The 18049-nt window shown below is 44.1% G+C and overlaps 1 protein-coding gene across 1 annotated transcript in view; it reads left to right on the top strand.

Moving 5' to 3' along the window:
• Nucleotides 1-475: 475 nt before the first annotated feature.
• The window catches only part of LOC126195672 (tetraspanin-17), a 141838-nt gene continuing 124264 nt past the window's right edge, over nucleotides 476-18049 (top strand). Inside the window, exon 1 of the mRNA XM_049934298.1 lies at nucleotides 476-865. Coding sequence (XP_049790255.1) covers nucleotides 476-865 — 390 coding nt within the window. The remainder of the gene's footprint in view (nucleotides 866-18049) is intronic.

Below are 18049 nucleotides of genomic sequence, written 5' to 3'. Positions count from 1 at the left end.
TATTTTTTCCTGAGGAAGGTTCAAACGTCTTGTTATAGCACAGTAAGTAATTTGCTGTGGAAAAATGGTAAAGATATTAGATGAAGCCTCTTAACAAAGATAAAATAGTTTTAGAATATCAACAAAAGAGACCCAACTCAATGAATTAATTAATAAATGCCTAACAACACAATACATTCAAGAACAGAGCTACATTTCCATATTACTGCTCTATTGCCTATAATGCAACTACTGGCAATATTAGTAACCGGAAATTTAAAGGGCCCTTATATTATTTCAGTGTAAGTTTTATAGGATTCTTTTAAGTGTGTTTTTTTCTAAAGTATTGCATTTTTGAGTTGTGTGACTGTTCCTCCCGGGTTCCGACGGCGTTCATTTCGCGAGGACGAGTTTCGTTTAGTGGGTGGCGGTGTCGATACGAATCAACATCAAGGTAAAGGCGCCGTCACCCATTTTACTGTTTCTTGCACCGGAGATGGGTGACGGATTACCGGTCTGGGAGAGGACTGCCGGCTGGTTGCGCTTTCGAGTCACGGAGCGCTCTCCAGACAGGCGAGAGAGGAAGCCCGGAGCCGTGATCCCCGAGGAGCTGTCTCGCTTAGGTGGAAGGAAACCGGGCGAGCGGCGGAACAAAGGAGGGGCCTCCCCACACGTCACGCGGGTGACGGCTGGCGCCCCGCGATGTTTGTCGCTGGCAGCTCGCCTCGCGCGGCACAAAGGCCGCCGCGCATCCGGCGCCGCCCACAACCCGCGAATGCCGACGGGGTACCGCACGGATCATCCCACCGGTGAGCCGGGCCGGCGCACAAGTTGGCTGCTCGCTGTTTCTGAACAACTCGGAAAACGTGGCAGCTCCTGGAGACAGGCAAAACGACGGCTTGCCGACAGCACTAGACCTGCTGCTTTCGTCTCTTGTACTGTGCCCACGTGGAGTACAAACGATTAACCCTTCGGGGCGCTGTGAGCCAGGAAGGAGTGTGTTTTTATACCGTGTTTATGCGAGAAGCGTTCAATAAGTAGTGCAGCGCATTTTTATTCTGAAAGGGGGTTCGTATTACTCAGGATATGGATTGGGGCTAAGAAATGAAAGAGGAAGCCGCCTGGCAGAATTTTGCCCAGAGCACAACTTAATCATAGCTAACACTTGGTTCATGAATCATGAAAGAAGGCTGTATACTTGGAAGAAGCCTGGAGATACTGACAGGTTTCAGATAGATTATATAATGGTAAGACAGAGATTTAGGAAACAGGTTTTAAATTGTAAAACATTGCCAGGGGCAGATGTGGACTCTGACCACAATCTATTGGCTATGAACTGTAGATTAAAACTGAAGAAACTGCAAAAAGGTGGGAATTTAAGGAGATGGGACCTGGATAAACTGACTAAACCAGAGGTTGTACAGAGTTTCAGGGAGAGCATAACGGAAAAATTGTCACAAATGGGGGAAAGAAATACAGTAGAAGAAGAATGGGTAGCTTTGAGGGATGAGGTAGTGAAGGCAGCAGACGATCAAGTAGGTAAAAAGACGAGGGGTAGTAGAAATCCTTGGGTAACAGAAGAAATATTGAATTTAATTGGTGAAACGAGAAAAAATAAAAATGCAGTACATGAAGCAGGCAAAAAGGAATACAAACGCCTCAAAAATGAGATCGACAGGAAGTGCAAAATGGCTAAGCAGGCATGGCTAGAGGACAAATGTAAGGATGTAGAGGCTTATCTCACTAGGGGTAAAATAGATACTACCTACAGGAAAATTAAAGAGACCTTTGGAGAAAATGGAACCACTTGTATGAATATATCAAGAGCTAAGATGGAAACCCAGTTCTAAGCAAAGAAGGGAAAGCAGAAAGGTGGAAGGAGTATATAGAGGGTCTATACAAGGGCGATGTACTTGAGGGCAATGTTATAGAAAGGGAAGAGGATTTAGATGAAGATGAAATGGGAGATATGATACTGCGTGAAGAGTTTGATAGAGCACTGAAAGACCTAACTCGAAACAAGGCCCCGGGAGTAGACAACATTCCATTAGAACTACTGACAGCCTTGGGAGAGTCAGTCCTGACAAAAATCCGCCGTCTGGTGAGCAAGATGTATTAAACAAGCAAAATATCCTCAGACTTCAAGGAGAATATAATAATTCCAATCCCAAAGAAAGCAGGTGTTGACAGATGTGAAAATTACCGAACTATCAGTTTAGTAAGTCACAGCTGCAAAATATTAACGCGAATTCTTTACAGGCGAATGGAAAAACTAGTAGAAGCCGACCTCGGGGAAGATCAGTTTGGATTCCGAGGAAATATGGGAACACGTGAGGCAATACTGACGCTACGACTTATCTTAGAAGCTAGATTAGGGAAAGACAAACCTACGTTTTTAGCATTTGTAGACTTAGAGAAAGCTTTTGACAGTGTTGACTGGAATACTCTCTTTCAAATTCTGAAGGTGGCAGGGGTAAAATACAGGGAGCGAAAGGCTATTTATAATTTGTAGAGAAACCAGATGGCAGTTATAAGAGTCGAGGAGCATGAAAGGGAAGCAGTGGTTGGGAAGGGAGTGAGACAGGGTTGTAGCCTTTCTCCGATGTTATTCAATCTGTATATTGAGCAAACAGTGAAGGAAACAAAAGACAAATTCGGAGTAGGTATTAAAATCCATGGAGAAGAAATAAAAACTTTGAGGTTTGCCGATGACATTGTAATTCTGTCAGAGACAGCAAATGACTTGGAAGAGCAGTTGAACGGAATGGATAGTGTCTTGAAAGGAGGATATAAGATGAACATCAACAAAAGCAAAACGAGGATAATGGAATGTAGTCGAATTAAGTCGGGTGATGCTAAGGGAATTAGATTAGGAAATTAGACACTTAAAGTAGTAAATGAGTTTTGCTATTTGGGGAGCAAAATAACTAATGATGGTCGAAGTAGAGAGGATATAAAATGTAGACTGGCAATGGCTAGGGAAGCGTTTCTGAAGAAGAGAAATTTATTAACATCGAGTATAGATTTAAGTGTCAGGAAGTCGTTTCTGAAAGTATTTGTATGGAGTGTAGCCATGTATGGAAGTGAATCATGGACGATAAATAGCTTGGACAAGAAGAGAATAGAAGCTTTCGAAATGTGGTTCTATAGAAGAATGCTGAAGATTAGATGGGTAGATCACATAACTAATGAGGAGGTATTGAATAGGATTGGGGAGAAGAGAAGTTTGTGGCACAACTTGACTAGAAGAAGGGTTCGGTTGGTAGGACATGATCTGAGGCATCAAGGGATCACCAATTTAGTATTGGAGGGCAGCGTGGAGGGTAAAAATCGTAGAGGGAGACCAAGAGATGAATACACTAAGCAGATTCAGAAGGATGTAGGTTGCAGTAGGTACTGGGAGATGTAGAAGCTTGCACAGGATAGAGTAGCATGGAGAGCTGCGTCAAACCAGTCTCAGGACTGAAGCCCACAACAACAACAACAACAACAACCAATACGCCATATTATTCCCCACTCTTTGGTTCAAAACCATATTGTTCAACTTCATTTCCGTTCAGTGCGACGGCCTTACGCCACCTTACTGGGAGGGTCTGTACGTCCGCATGCTACCACTCGGTCGATGTCTGAACCAATTTCTTGCTGCATCACAAACCTGCTCCGGCCGGGGTGGCCGAGCGGTTCTAGGCTCTACAGTCTGGAACTGCACGACCTCTACGGTCGCAGGTTCGATTCCTGCCTCGGGCATGGATGTGTGTGATGTCCTTAGGTTAGTTAGGTTTAAGTAGTTCTAAGTTCTATGGGACTGATGACCTCAGATGTTAAGTCCCATAGTGCTCATAACCATTTGAACCATTTTTTAATAACACGAAGAGCAGCTGGCACGGTTCTGTGGGGAAAATGGTAGCAGATACACTCCTTGCCCAAATATGGAGTACTACCGGACGAGGAATGAAGGGCCTGTGTAGACTGTGGTGGTGCAATGTGTGTAAAACTTCGTAAGAACAGTTTCGATTCTGAAATCCCGTTACAATTTCATTGCGGACTGTGCGGAAAGCGAACGAGTATCAGGAAGAATACATGGTTCGACTCCTCCAAATTATCCATCCAGACCACCGTTATGGACTTTCATACGACGGCAAATGAGAAGTTAGAACCTAATTTTAAGGCTATTATAACTTTTAATAATTTGTAAGTATTATGCCTTTAAATACTATTTGGGTCATTATGACCCGAAAGAGTATACATGTGTATAGCGTTTTTAAGGAAGCGAGCAGAGTTAATGGATTGAAGGTCGTACCCAATGCAGGCAGGGAAGGGCAGCTGCCTCCCCCTCCCCCCCCCCACACACACACACACATTAATATGCAAATTTATGATGGAATTCTCACTCTCCTGTGCCACACATACAGACCTATAAGTTCAATTTGTTTCAAGAAAGCCGGAAAATGTAGTCGATACTGATCAGTAGCAGATGTATCCGGAGAAGGCGCTGATCCACTGTTGTTTCTGGAAAGAGGGGTCGTAATTCGTTTAATTTAACCCCCCCCCCTACCCCGCCCACTCACACAGACATACACACACACACACACACACACACACACACACACACACACACACACACACCAGACATTACTGTTGACATAAGATCTGTGCGAGATTGGAAGAAGCACTGAAAAAAAGTTGCACATAATTAACAATCTTGCGAGTAAAATCTCATACAAACTCCTAGTAGGAAAAAGGAAAGGTGTCACCGTGGGCATCGCAAGGTTCTGGTAGTGCAAAACAGGGTGTAGGACCACACAGTGGATGCGAGTGAACTGGGAGTGTAAGGTAGCGCTAGTGAAGTGATCAGTGACTATACTGCGTGTGTGGAGCTGATACCTTCATGGTCAGTTGTCCACATATTTAAACCCTACCTGAAGAAGAAGACGAAGGGCGGTAGATAGATAGATAGATAGAGAGAGAGTGTGTTACGATAGCTGCTGTAGATCAAGCACAAACTATAGATTTGTATTATTCTTCAATACAGAAGCTATAAGATATTTTCTATGCAAAATTCATTAGTGATTTTAGAGTGCAGTATAATGTTCCATAGTGAGTACTAACAACAGGGCTCTTTATCTTCGGAGCATGAATCACACCTACAAGACCGCAAGTGCAAACATTAATAGAATTTAAGCAACTAGCTGCCGAGTTTCTTCATACAGTGCTGACGCAGTCTTTGTCTTTACCAAGTGTTTGATACTTTGCAATTGTAACACCTCACGATTAGTACCTCAGGAATATTTAACGGGGAGCCTGTACAGTTTAAGTGACCCACGTCAATAATATAAGATAAAAGAGTGGAACGAGGCACCCTTTCAGGAGGAGGGGAAGGAGGAGATTGGTGTTTAATGTACCGTCGACAATCAGATCATTAGAGACGGAGCACAAGCTCGGGTTAGGGAAAGGTGGAGAAGGAAAGATCGCCGACATTTGCCTTAAGCGATTTAGAGAAAGCGCGCAAAATCTAAATGAGCCTTTGATGAAAAACCGAGCGAGGTGGCGCAGTGGTTAGCACACTGGACTCGCATTCGGGAGGACGACGGTTCAATCCCGTCTCCGGCCATCCTGATTTAGGTTTTCCGTGATTTCCCTAAATCGTTTCAGGCAAATGCCGGGATGGTTCCTTTGAAAGGGCACGGCCGATTTCCTTCCCAATCCTTCCCGAACCCGAGCTTGCGCTCCGTCTCTAATGACCTCGTTGTCGACGGGACGTTAAACACTAACCACCACCACCACCTTTGATGAAATGCCTGTTAAGTAAGGTATATGGGACTTTTGTCTGTTGTAAGTTGAAACTAAAGGGGCAAGTGGAGCTCAATGAAGGAAGCAAATAAGGCTGCTAAGCATAGGTCCGGCGGTCTAGGGCGACTTGTCACGGTTCGCTCGGCTCCCCCCGTCGGAGGTTCGAGTCATCCCTCGGGCTTGGGTGTGTGTGTGTTGTCCTTAGTGTAAGTTAGTTTAAGGTAGTTTAAGTAGTGTGTAAGCCTTGAGACTTATGACCTCAGCAGTTTGGTCCCACAGTCCTTACCACAAATTTCCATAGATCCGGAAAGCTATTATTTCCCCTTTACGGTGTACGCGCCAGTGTACTCATGTCTTGGATGACGTTCCTTGTGGTTTTAGGATGCGTATGTGGTACACACATGCAACGGCACACTTTCATGTGGTGTTCGGGAATACGCAGCAGGAATCTTTGTCAAGAAGTGAATCAGTCGTAGCTTGCCAGTTCCGTGACTTCTTAGTTTTGTTGAATGGGTTGTGTTCTTTTTTTTTGGGAGGGGGGGTGTCGGAAGCTTTTATAAAAGCTTTGATGTACTGCAACCCTATTGATAATGCCGATGAACCCTAGGAACGCGTTGTGGATGATTGTCTATGTATTCGGAACACGCCAGGGATTTGTCAACGTGTGCAGGAGTTGGCGATGAAATGCGCTAAAACCTACCTTCGTATGATTGGAGACTCCCTTATAAGGTTGTTCTCGTACTCAGTGGTACTTCGTACTGGGGAAACGACTTATTTCTGGACCTATGTTTATAAGGATTGTTTGATTTCATTGTCCTCTATACGTCCTTACATTCTCCACTAACAAATACATAGTAAACTTCACCATCCAACAACGGATTGCTTTGCGTACAATGCGTCCAAATACGTAATGCAGTGTCGGTATAAGCCACAGCATCTCAGTATTAGCTAATTCTGGAATATCTAAATGGAACATACGGATTGTGCTTTGTACTGAGCTACAAAAATAACAGTGAGCACTTAAATGCTTAAGCCAGTCGGTTCTGAAATAGCATCATGCGTTGAAAAGCTAACCACAGACCACGGAAGAAAATAAAGCGAAATACACCATTCACCACTGACTAAGAGTGTGCGGATGAACCTCCTTTATACAGACTAAGTGGGACTATAGGTTATCCGGATTACCGAAAATTATTACAGTTCTGTCATTTAGACAAAAAATTTACAACTGCGTTATAAAGTACCAATAGAACAATACGTAATATTTAGTTTCACCTAAACACACAAATTACACATCATTTTCACATAAATTCGTTTTATACACTGCAGTAATCAGTCAGTTTCTTTTGAGCCATGAGATGACATTCGTATGTAGTTTATGTGCAGCACGATCACGCAGGCGTTTCAGTAGCAATGGTTTGGCCAAATTGTTTCTGCCTGGCGTTCCAAGTTAACCATTGTTGTATCCATCATCGTCGTCGTCTGTAGACGAACAAGCGGCAATAATATCGTCATCTGAAGTTATCATTTTGAAATAAGTCTTTTTCTTTCCAGTTAGTCTTCGAATCTGACTGTGTTGAAGTTCAAACACCAAACTCAGCTACAATGTTTACCAACAGTACTCCTTTCTCCATCTTTCGCAGTGCATCTAACTTCTTGTCTGTGAATACAACCACTTTCCTTCTCTTGTAAGTCATTTTACACTCGCTACAAACGGGGACAATACTGTAACGTACAACTCAGTTTTGACTTGTTAGCTGTCACCGTGCCAGGACACGAGTATCGCAGTTGGATGAATTTAAATGTAACGAATGTAGTCGTCACTTTCGGATTACCAAATACTGGAAAAAATAGATCGAAATGAAACCGGAGATCCGGATTAATGAAAGCCGTATAAACGAATTTCCACTGTACCACACTTTTATTTGACGGAGAAGTTGGTATCGTCTGCAAAAAAGAAAAAGAAAATCTAGCTTGTCGGAGCCTCGCACGGAGTGATACGTCGCAGACGGCCCGCTTTCGAGGGAAGCAGGCCATCCAGTTGTGGGTGTTCTGTGGTTTCCCTAAGTCCATTTAGGGGAAAATGCTAGGATTCTAGCTTGTGTTTTTAATTTCGTCCACCATTATTGTGCTGTCATATATTGCTCTCTGCCTGTTATGATTTCAACGTTGATGGGACGTTAAAACCTAATGTTCCGGTTTTTTTCCTATCTTTTGGGGTAGTTCTGTATCCAGCAGTAGATGTCAGATGGCTGATGATCGTCGCTACCGTATCATAGAGCAAGTAGGGCTGAAGCAAGGGCGTCCGCAGTAATTTACCCACGAGGGGGCAAGATTCTAAAAAATGGCTTCATTGATAAAATGATTCACAGTTCTCCACTCAGTCGTGTTTATACAGGGTGTTTCAAAAATGACCGGTATATTTGAAACGGCAATAAAACCTAAACGAGCAGCGATAGAAATACACCGTTTGTTGCAATATGCTTGAGACAACAGTACATTTTCAGGCGGACAAACTTTCGAAATTACAGTAGTTACAATTTTCAACAACAGATGGCGCTGCAAGTGATGTGAAAGATATAGAAGACAACGCAGTCTGTGGGTGCACCATTCTGTACGTCGTCTTTCTGCTGTAAGTGTGTGCTGTTCACAACGTGCACGTGTGCTGTAGACAACATGGTTTATTCCTTAGAACAGAGGATTTTTCTGGTGTTGGAATTCCACCGCCTAGAACACAGTGTTGTTGCAACAAGACGAAGTTTTCAACGGAGGTTTAATGTAACCAAAGGACTGAAAAGCGATACAATAAAGGATCTGTTTGAAAAATTTCAACGGACTGGGAACGTGACGGATGAACGTGCTGGAAAGGTAGGGCGACCGCGTACGGCAACCACAGAGGGCAACGCGCAGCTAGTGCAGCAGGTGATCCAACAGCGGCCTCGGGTTTCCGTTCGCCGTGTTGCAGCTGCGGTCCAAATGACGCCAACGTCCACGTATCGTCTCATGCGCCAGAGTTTACACCTCTATCCATACAAAATTCAAACGCGGCAACCCCTCAGCGCCGCTACCATTGCTGCACGAGAGACATTCGCTAACGATATAGTGCACAGGATTGATGACGGCGATATGCATGTGGGCAGCATTTGGTTTACTGACGAAGCTTATTTTTACCTGGACGGCTTCGTCAATAAACAGAACTGGCGCATATGGGGAACCGAAAAGCCCCATGTTGCAGTCCCATCGTCCCTGCATCCTCAAAAAGTACTGGTCTGGGCCGCCATTTCTTCCAAAGGAATCATTGGCCCATTTTTCAGATCCGAAACGATTACTGCATCACGCTATCTGGACATTCTTCGTGAATTTGTGGCGGTACAAACTGCCTTAGACGACACTGCGAACACCTCGTGGTTTATGCAAGATGGTGCCCGGCCACATCGCACGGCCGACGTCTTTAATTTCCTGAATGAATATTTCGATGATCGTGTGATTGCTTTGGGCTATCCGAAACATACAGGAGGCGGCGTGGACTGGCCTCCCTATTCGCCAGACATGAACCCCTGTGACTTCTTTCTGTGGGGACACTTGAAAGACCAGGTGTACCGCCAAAATCCAGAAACAATTGAACAGCTGAAGCAGTACATCTCATCTGCATGTGAAGCCATTCCGCCAGACACGTTGTCAAAGGTTTCGGGTAATTTCATTCAGAGACTACGCCATATTATTGCTACGCATGGTGGATATGTGGAAAATATCGTACTATAGAGTTTCCCAGACCGCAGCGCCATCTGTTGTTGAAAATTGTAACGACTGTAATTTCGAAAGTTTGTCTGCCTGAAAATGTACTGTTGTCCCAAGCATATTGCAACAAACGGTGTATTTCTATCGCTGCTCGTTTAGTTTTTATTGCCGTTTCAAATATACCGGTCATTTTTGAAACACCCTGTATATACTGCGATGGAAAGGATATTTCTTTAGTGTACGTTGAGATCAAACTGTTATATTATTAGTATGAATGTGAATGCGACTAGCTTGATTCAAGAAATATTGAAAACATGAAAAAGTAAAAAATTATTACGACAAAGAAAATCTTGACGGATAGGAGCAAAAATAAGCAGGAAAAATGCCAAGTTGGTACTCCTTAAAGTGGAGAAACAGAATATAAAAATCACAGCATTTGCCACCGCACTAGGCAGTGCTAAATCTGCGATTTAGTAGAATTACAGTCGTCGATAGAAATGGTCGAAAATTTTGTAGTAAATACAAAGTGTACACTGTCAGGTTCCAAAAGGGAGCAAGAGCCCCCCCCCCCCCCCCCCTCCTCTTGTCACTCTCCTGCTGAGTGCTGATGTGGTGGATAAACATGACGACGGATTTCATTGTCTGCGAGAGGAGTGAATGGATTTTGCGTTGGTGGATAATATGTAGAGAATGTAAGTGAAGGTCCGGTGGGATATGATGGTATTGGCTCGACAGCAGGCCCTCTAGAGCTCTTTGTGCATTAAGTTTTGAGAGACTGTCTGGATCCTCTGTCGAGACCTGCGCAATTGGTTTGGTTGCCACGCTGTCACCAGCATAGCCCTTGACTTCATCGAAGCACTCAAACCTTTCCTCCCGTCACAGGCCATGCCTTCGATTTCCACATTTCCACTGAAAGAATAAGTATATTAAAGCAAAGAGTCGTTGTCGAGGTGTGCTGCGGTTGCCCAATACGAGGAGTTGTGCCCACTCCACGTATTAAGATTCGAGTCAAAATATCTCAATGTCTAGTTTCAGTCTTTTATTAACTGTTCTGTATCCATGGTGTGTTAATGAGGTGATGAAGTGGAGTTATTGAGAGCCGGAAACCAGATCTGAAGACAGGCAGGTTATGCGCGCACTTTATCTTAGGCCGTAATTGAGTGGGGTGCGGAGAGCAGAGAAAGACGACTTGCGCACCGTTGAATGGGGAGCGGCAAAAGGGAGCGATTTAGCTCCCACTCCTTCATGCAGGGGAGCCACGAGGTAAGGGAGCTTGCTGCTTTGTGCTTGTATCTTCAAAGGTAAAGGCGGCGCGTGGAGATAACGAGCGCCTGTTGTTAGGTGTAATCGCAGTTGAATACGCATTTTTCATTGACATGATAAAAAAGCTCGGGTTTAATTCAAATAAGTGTACCTAAATATCTACTAGCGCACTGCAGTATTTTTGATCACGAAGGGTTGCTGCGAGCGAGAAAAACGATATTGAGGAGAGTCTTCCGACTTCTAGTTATTATACTAATTATAGTTGATGATAAATAGCCGGCCGAAGTGGCCGTGCGGTTAAAGGCGCTGCAGTCTGGAACCGCAAGACCGCTACGGTCGCAGGTTCGAATCCTGCCTCGGGCATGGATGTTTGTGATGTCCTTAGGTTAGTTAGGTTTAACTAGTTCTAAGTTCTAGGGGACTAATGACCTCAGCAGTTGAGTCCCATAGTGCTCAGAGCCATTTGAACCATTTTTGATGATAAAAACATGCCGGAAATATGTTTACCAGCATTCTGTACGTTATAATGGTACTATCAGACCCTGCGAATATATGACAGTATAATTCCAGAAAGTCAGTTTTCCCCTTACCCTGTCAGAAACAAGCTGCTAAACTTAAAAGCCGTAACAAGTTACTGGAGAAATTAGTTGCTAGTTCATGGGGGCCAGATGAGTTCACGCTTTAGCACTAGTGTATTCAGCACTAGTTGAACAGTTCTCTCGCGTACCAGACAGTGATAATCATAGTATGTGATACTTTGAAACTTCCAGGCGGAACAAAATTATATGCGGGACTGAGACTCGAGCCAGGGACCTTTGAAAAGACCCCGAGTTCGAGTCTCGATCCGGCAAAGAGTTCTGTTCTGCTAGGAAGTTTCATATCAGCGCACACTCCGCTGCAGAGTGAAAATTTCAGTCTGGATGTAATACTTTGTTCTCTACTCCTGGCCAGTGGTTAATCATACTGTTCAAAATCCAGCCTCTATACACCAGACAGCAAAACGTAATTGGTTCGGTTGTGGTCCAGGGTTCTACAGAACCGTTCTCTTTCCAACTGTCGGTAAACAAAAGAAAGTTATGCAGTAAGGCTGAAACTCGGTAAACTTGCGTGGAGGAAAGCTCATTTAGCTGATACGTCCTTTACACCTGACGAAGCGCAGAGACATTAATGAGTTCAGTTACTTCCTCGTGAACTAAAAATGGCTCTGAGCACTATGGGACTTAACATCTGAGGTCATCAGTCCCCTAGAACTTAAATCTACTTAAAACTGACTAACCTAAGGACATCACACACATCCATGCCCGAGGCAGGATTCGAACCTGCTACCGTAGCGCTTGCGCGGTTCCAGACTGTAGCGCCTAGAACCGCTCGGCCACTCAGGCCGGCCCTCGTGAACTACCAACATCTATGAAAGTTTTTCAAAAATAGCTAGTTTCCACTCTAGTCTACTCTTTGCTTGTGGACGATGTGATGCGGGAAGAAGTGCGTCTGCTCTTTATCAATCGGACTGTTCTGAGTGTCGTGTCGGTGAGAGTGATACTGAACGGCAAGCCATCGTTTCAGCGAGCGCTTCCTGGTTTCATGAAAGACCTGAATAGAGCATCACTGATTTTTTGTAAACTTTTGACCCTCTTAACGAGTAGAGCTGGCTGTTCAGGTCCGGTCCATTATAAGAGACTCGCTTCTTTTCAGCCAGCTGCCAGGCGAGCTAGTATTGGGACAGAGAAGTTTGCAGTTTCGAATAAATAGAAGAGGTTTGCAGCCCAGTATTTTCCTGATAATCAAGTAAAACCTACCAAAACCCTCGGTCGTAAATGGGGAACTATTTTAATTTATTTTTGCGACAGAGTTTTCCAATGTCTCAAAAATAATGTGGATTGTGCTGTAAGGTAATACTTTTTGTGTACTTTTCACTGTCAGAATAAACACGTATTAAGCGTGTTCACTTCTTAGGAGACAAAGATAATTTTTTCCTGCATCCAAATGAAATATAATTTAAGTACGATGTTTATAATCTATGTGGGAAAATAGGGAGTAGGAGTTAATTTCTTATTTTCGTTTTTTCGTGGCGAAAAACAAAATTTGTGATTCACGCGGAAGAAACTGTCCGTGACAGGCGAGGCTATTACCATTCTATATGAATAATGAGAACGTGAAAGACAGAAACTATGGACCGCCGACTCGAGTGACACATGTGAGTGAGTGAAAAAATTTGAACAGAATCAGAGATTTTTTTTTGAAAATAAGTGGCAGTGATCTAGGTATAATAAGTGGAGTTGCCGTGGCGTCACAAACTTGAAACCAATTCCCCTACACTTAGCTTCTGGTGGAAGCGTTTTATCAGAACTGTCACCTTGCGTCATTTATGGACATACTAAACCTAAGTGTAAGTGAATCACATTTCATTCCTGAGTGGATACTTCCAAGCGGTATTTTATTTTAAATTCATAAATTTTAGTTGTGCTGTTTACTTTTACTGTAATGGTTTTACACCAAAGCGCCAAAGATACTGGTATAGGAATGCGTATTCAAATACAGAGGTATGTAAACAGGCAGAATACGGGACTGCCGTTGGCAACGCCCATATATAAGTGTCTCGCGCAGTTGTTAGATCGGTTAATGCTGCTACAATGGCAGGTTACCAAGATTTAAGTGAATATGAACGTGGTGCTATAGTCAGCGCACGAGCGATGGGACACAGCACCTCCGATGTAACGTTGAGGTGGGGACTTTCCCGTACGATCATTTCACATCCGGTAAAACATCAAATCTCCGACATCGCTGCGGCCGGAAAAAGATACTGTAAGAACGGGACAAATGACGTGACAGAAGTGCAACCCTTCCGAAAATTGCTGCAGATTTCAATGCTGGTCCATCAGAAAGTGTCAGCGTGCGAACCATTCAACGAAACATCATCGATATGGGTTATCGGAGCTGAAGGCTCACTCATGTACCCTTGATAATTGCACGACACGAAGTTTTACGCGTCGCCTAGGTCCGTCAACATGAATCCATGGGTAGGTAGGTGGTTAGTGTTTAACGTCCCGTCGACAACGAAGTCATTAGAGACGCAGCGCAAGCTCGGGTTAGGGAAGGATTGGGAAGGAAATCGGCCGTGGCCTTTCAAAGGAACCATCCCGGCATTTGCCTGAAACGATTTAGGGAAATCACGGAAAACCTAAATCAGGATGGTTTGAGACGGGATTGAACCGTCGTCCTCCCGAATGCGAGTCCAGTGTGCTAACCACTGCGCCACCTCGCTCGGTATGAATCCATGGACCCTGAATATTAGCAGGGGACTGTTCAAGTTGGTGGAGGCTCTGTAATGGTGTGGGGCGTGTGCAGTTGGAGTGATATGGGACCCATGATACGTCTAGATACGACTCTGACAGGTGACACGCACATAAGCATCCTGTCTGATCACCTGATGCCATTCATGTCCATTGTGCATTCAGAAGAACTTGGGCAATTCCAGCAGAACAATGAGACACCCCACACGTCCAGAATTGTTACAGATTGGCCCCAGAACACCCTTCCGAATTTAAATACTTCCGCTGGCCACCAAACTCCCAGGCATGAACATTATTGAGCATATCTGGCATGCTTTGTAACGTGCTGCTCAGAAGAGATTCCACCCCCTCGTCCTCTTACGGTTATACGGATCGCCCTGCAGGATTCATGACGTGAGTTTCCTCCAGCATTATTTCAGACATTAGTCGAGTCCATTATACGTCGTGTGGGGAGACTTCTGCTTGCTTGCGGGGGTCGTACACGGTATTAGACAAGTGTACCAGTTTCTTTGGTTTTTCAGTGTATTTCTATCATTTGACATTATTCCCATTAATCCAACTCTAAAAGCACTCGGGTTGAATGCTGTAAGAAGGAAAGACTTAAGACCGACCAAACAAGAAAAAACATGTTCTCAGCATTTTCGGGAAGAGCCGGCCGCTGTGGCCGAGCGGTTCTAGTCGCTTCAGTCCGGAACCGAGCTGCTGCTACGGTCGCAGGTTCGAGTCCTGCCATGGATGTGTGTGATGTCCTTAGGTTAGTTAGGTTTAAGTAGCTCTAAGTTCTAGGGGACTGATGACCTCAGTTGTTAAGTCCCATAATGCTCAGAGCCATTTTCGGGAAGAGGACATAGACCGAGCGTCAGTTTCGTCAGTCCGTCTTAAGGAAAATGCGGGCATTACGAAAGCAGCCTTTTCATGTCTCATACTTATCTTCTTGGTTATTCTAAACGTATAGCAAAAAGAAAGTTATTTTACAGAGGTGAAATGCGTCGTATTACTGGTTTAAATGTGCGTTCAAAACCATAAAAACTTCTGAAAATGCTTTCGTGGCGCTTCAAGAAAATTGTGCGACGTTTTCTATTTAAAACAAGTGTTGCGTGCACGCGACAGGAAGTATGAACAAGAAATAATCGTACAGAATAGTCTGAGGCATCTAAAATGACGGTGCGTTTTCAAACCCGCGTGCTGTGTAAGTGTTGGTAGCGCCATCTCCCTTCATTACGCCTTCATGGTGGTAGTGATGTAACTGTAATTAATAAAATAAGCTCTTTTTTTTAGCTACGTAACAATAGGATTATTTTTAATTTCTGTGTTGTTGAGAGTTACGGAAGATTGTTCTGGACTTTTCTGAAGTAATGATAGAGAGGTTTTTGTGGATGGAGTTCGGAGATGTAGTTCGGAGACTGTAAAAGGAAATAGCAGTGAGAATAGATAAAAAGTTTCCAGATACTGTAAACGAAATTGTATTTTTCTCTAAACGACAATACAGCGTAAGTTATCCGAGACATTTCTGTTTTCATTATCCAGGTTACAGGCAACTACTTTTTAAATGACTTCAGTCTCCGCTTTGAAAGAGAGAATGATTACAGGAGTTCGTTGTTGTGTAGGTAATTAATTCTTTAATCAGATCACTTTGCACTTAACGTGGGTCTGCGTGCGGCTTTAAAATAGAGGGCGGCGCAGCTCGACATCTTATACTGAAGTAGGCGGGAATAAAAAAAAAAAAAAATCCATTTCATGAGAACTGACCGCGAGTTTGTGTTATAGGGTGGCAGTGGTGATTTGTAATGGTAATCCTGAGCTCCCGGCGTGTGAATAGCAACATTCATCAAAAAATTTGTATGCATGTTACTTTTTTCTGTAATCTGCGTATCACAGCCTGCCCCACGATAAAGCCGCCAATGCAATTTGCAATTTTAAAAGCAAAACAGCATTTCTCGTAAAAGAAAGGTCTTAACTTCGCCAATCGTTACGTTACTAACAGCAAACTTACTGATTTATTTTCGGGTTACAGCATTTGGCACGGTATCCTGGCTATTGATATTTAAAGCATTTACGACGTAACGTACACCAGTTCGCTTCACGGACGAAATCCGATACACACAACCTTTTTTCTGCAGCTGTGTAATGTACAGGAGGGTGGGCAAAAATATGTAAACACTGTAAAGATAGCACATTACCGCGTCTAATACGGAGAACGAAAACCGTTGGCATTCAAAACAGCTTCCAGTCATCTCGGAATAATACAGGTCCCGCATAGTTTTGAAGGGAATCTTGTACCATTATTCATGGAAAATATTGGCAAGGTAACGGTAATGGAGGTGGATACCAGTCACGCGTTCTCTCCAGAGAAGACCACGAAGACTCAATAATACTGAGGTCTGGGGATGATGGTGGCCAGCGGAGATGAGACAGTTCATCCTGGTGCTAAGAAAGCCAGTCCTGGAGGATGCGAGCTGTGTGAAGAGAGATCCTGTCCTCTTGGAACACGACACCGCCATTGGGCAAGAAACACTGGTCCATAGGATGGGCCAGATCAGTCAAAATGGTCACATAGTCCTGGACAGTAACGCGACCTTGCAGAGTAACCATGGTGCCCACTGAAGACCACGATACGGCTGCTTAAAAATTTCACCGACCCTGCGCCATGTTTCACTCTTGGGACGTAAACTCCGCCAGAAGTTGGCGTAAGATCTTCTACTAAATGACTGTCCACTTTGCAACATATATAACGAGACGACCACGATTATACCATCGATTAAGCGAGGGAAGTTGAGAGGTTACTCTAGAAAATGATAGAATTCGGAGGGACATGTACCATGCTGGGATCTCGTTACTTCCTGTGTGGCCAAGGAAGTATGCTGAAGCAACACTTCTCTCTGGAAATAAGGTGAGCGTGACTTAGATGGGGTGGAGAAGAGAAAAAGAACGGTCAGGAGTGGAAAAAAATGTTGTTGTTGTGGTCTTCAGTCCAGAGACTGGTTTGATGCAGCTCTCCATGCTACTCTATCCTGTGCAAGCTTCTTCATCTCCCAGTACCTACTGCAACCTACATCCTTCTGAATCTGTTTAGTGTATTCATCTCTTGGTCTCCCTCAACGATTTTTACCCTCCACGGTGCCCTCCAATACCAAATTGGTGATCCCTTGATACCTCAGAATATGCCCTACCAACCGATCCCTTCTTCTAGTCAAGTTATGCTACAAATTTCTCTTCTCTCCAATTCTATTCAATACCTCCTCATTAGTTACGTGATCTACCCATCTGATCTTCAGCATTCTTCTGTACCACCACATTTCGAAAGATTCTATTCTCTTCTTGTCCAAACTATTTATCGTCCATGCTTCACTTCCATACATGGGTACACTCCATACAAATACTTTCAGAAAAGACTTCCTGGCACTTACGAGGTGCATTCAAGTTCTTAGGCCTCCGATTTTTTTTCTAATTAACTACTCACCCGAAATCGATGAAACTGGCGTTACTTCTCGACGTAATCGACCTGCAGACGTACACATTTTTCACAACGCTGACGCCATGATTCCATGGCAGCGGCGAAGGCTTCTTTAAGAGTCTGTTTTGACCACTGGAAAATCGCTGAGGCAATAGCAGCACGGCTGATGAATGTGCGGCCACGGAGAGTGTCTTTCATTGTTGGAAAAAGCCAAAAGTCACTAGGAGCCAGGTCAGGTGAGTAGGGAGCATGAGGAATCACTTCAAAATTGTTATCACGAAGAAACAGTTGCGTAACGTTAGCTCGATGTGCGGGTGCGTTGTCTTGGTGAAACAGCACACGCGCAGCCCTTCCCTGACGTTTTTGTTGCAGTGCAGGAAGGAATTTGTTCTTCAAAACATTTTCGTAGGATGCACCTGTTACCGTAGTGCCCTTTGGAACGCAATGGGTAAGGATTACGCCCTCGCTGTCCCAGAACATGGACACCATCATTTTTTCAGCACTGGCGGTTACCCGAAATTTTTTCGGTGGCGGC

This window comes from Schistocerca nitens, chromosome 7, assembly GCF_023898315.1.
Source record: "Schistocerca nitens isolate TAMUIC-IGC-003100 chromosome 7, iqSchNite1.1, whole genome shotgun sequence".
Taxonomy (NCBI): Eukaryota; Metazoa; Arthropoda; class Insecta; order Orthoptera; family Acrididae; genus Schistocerca; species Schistocerca nitens.
The sequence above is the reverse complement of the archived record's forward strand: the minus strand, read 5'-3'. Positions and strand labels throughout refer to the sequence as shown.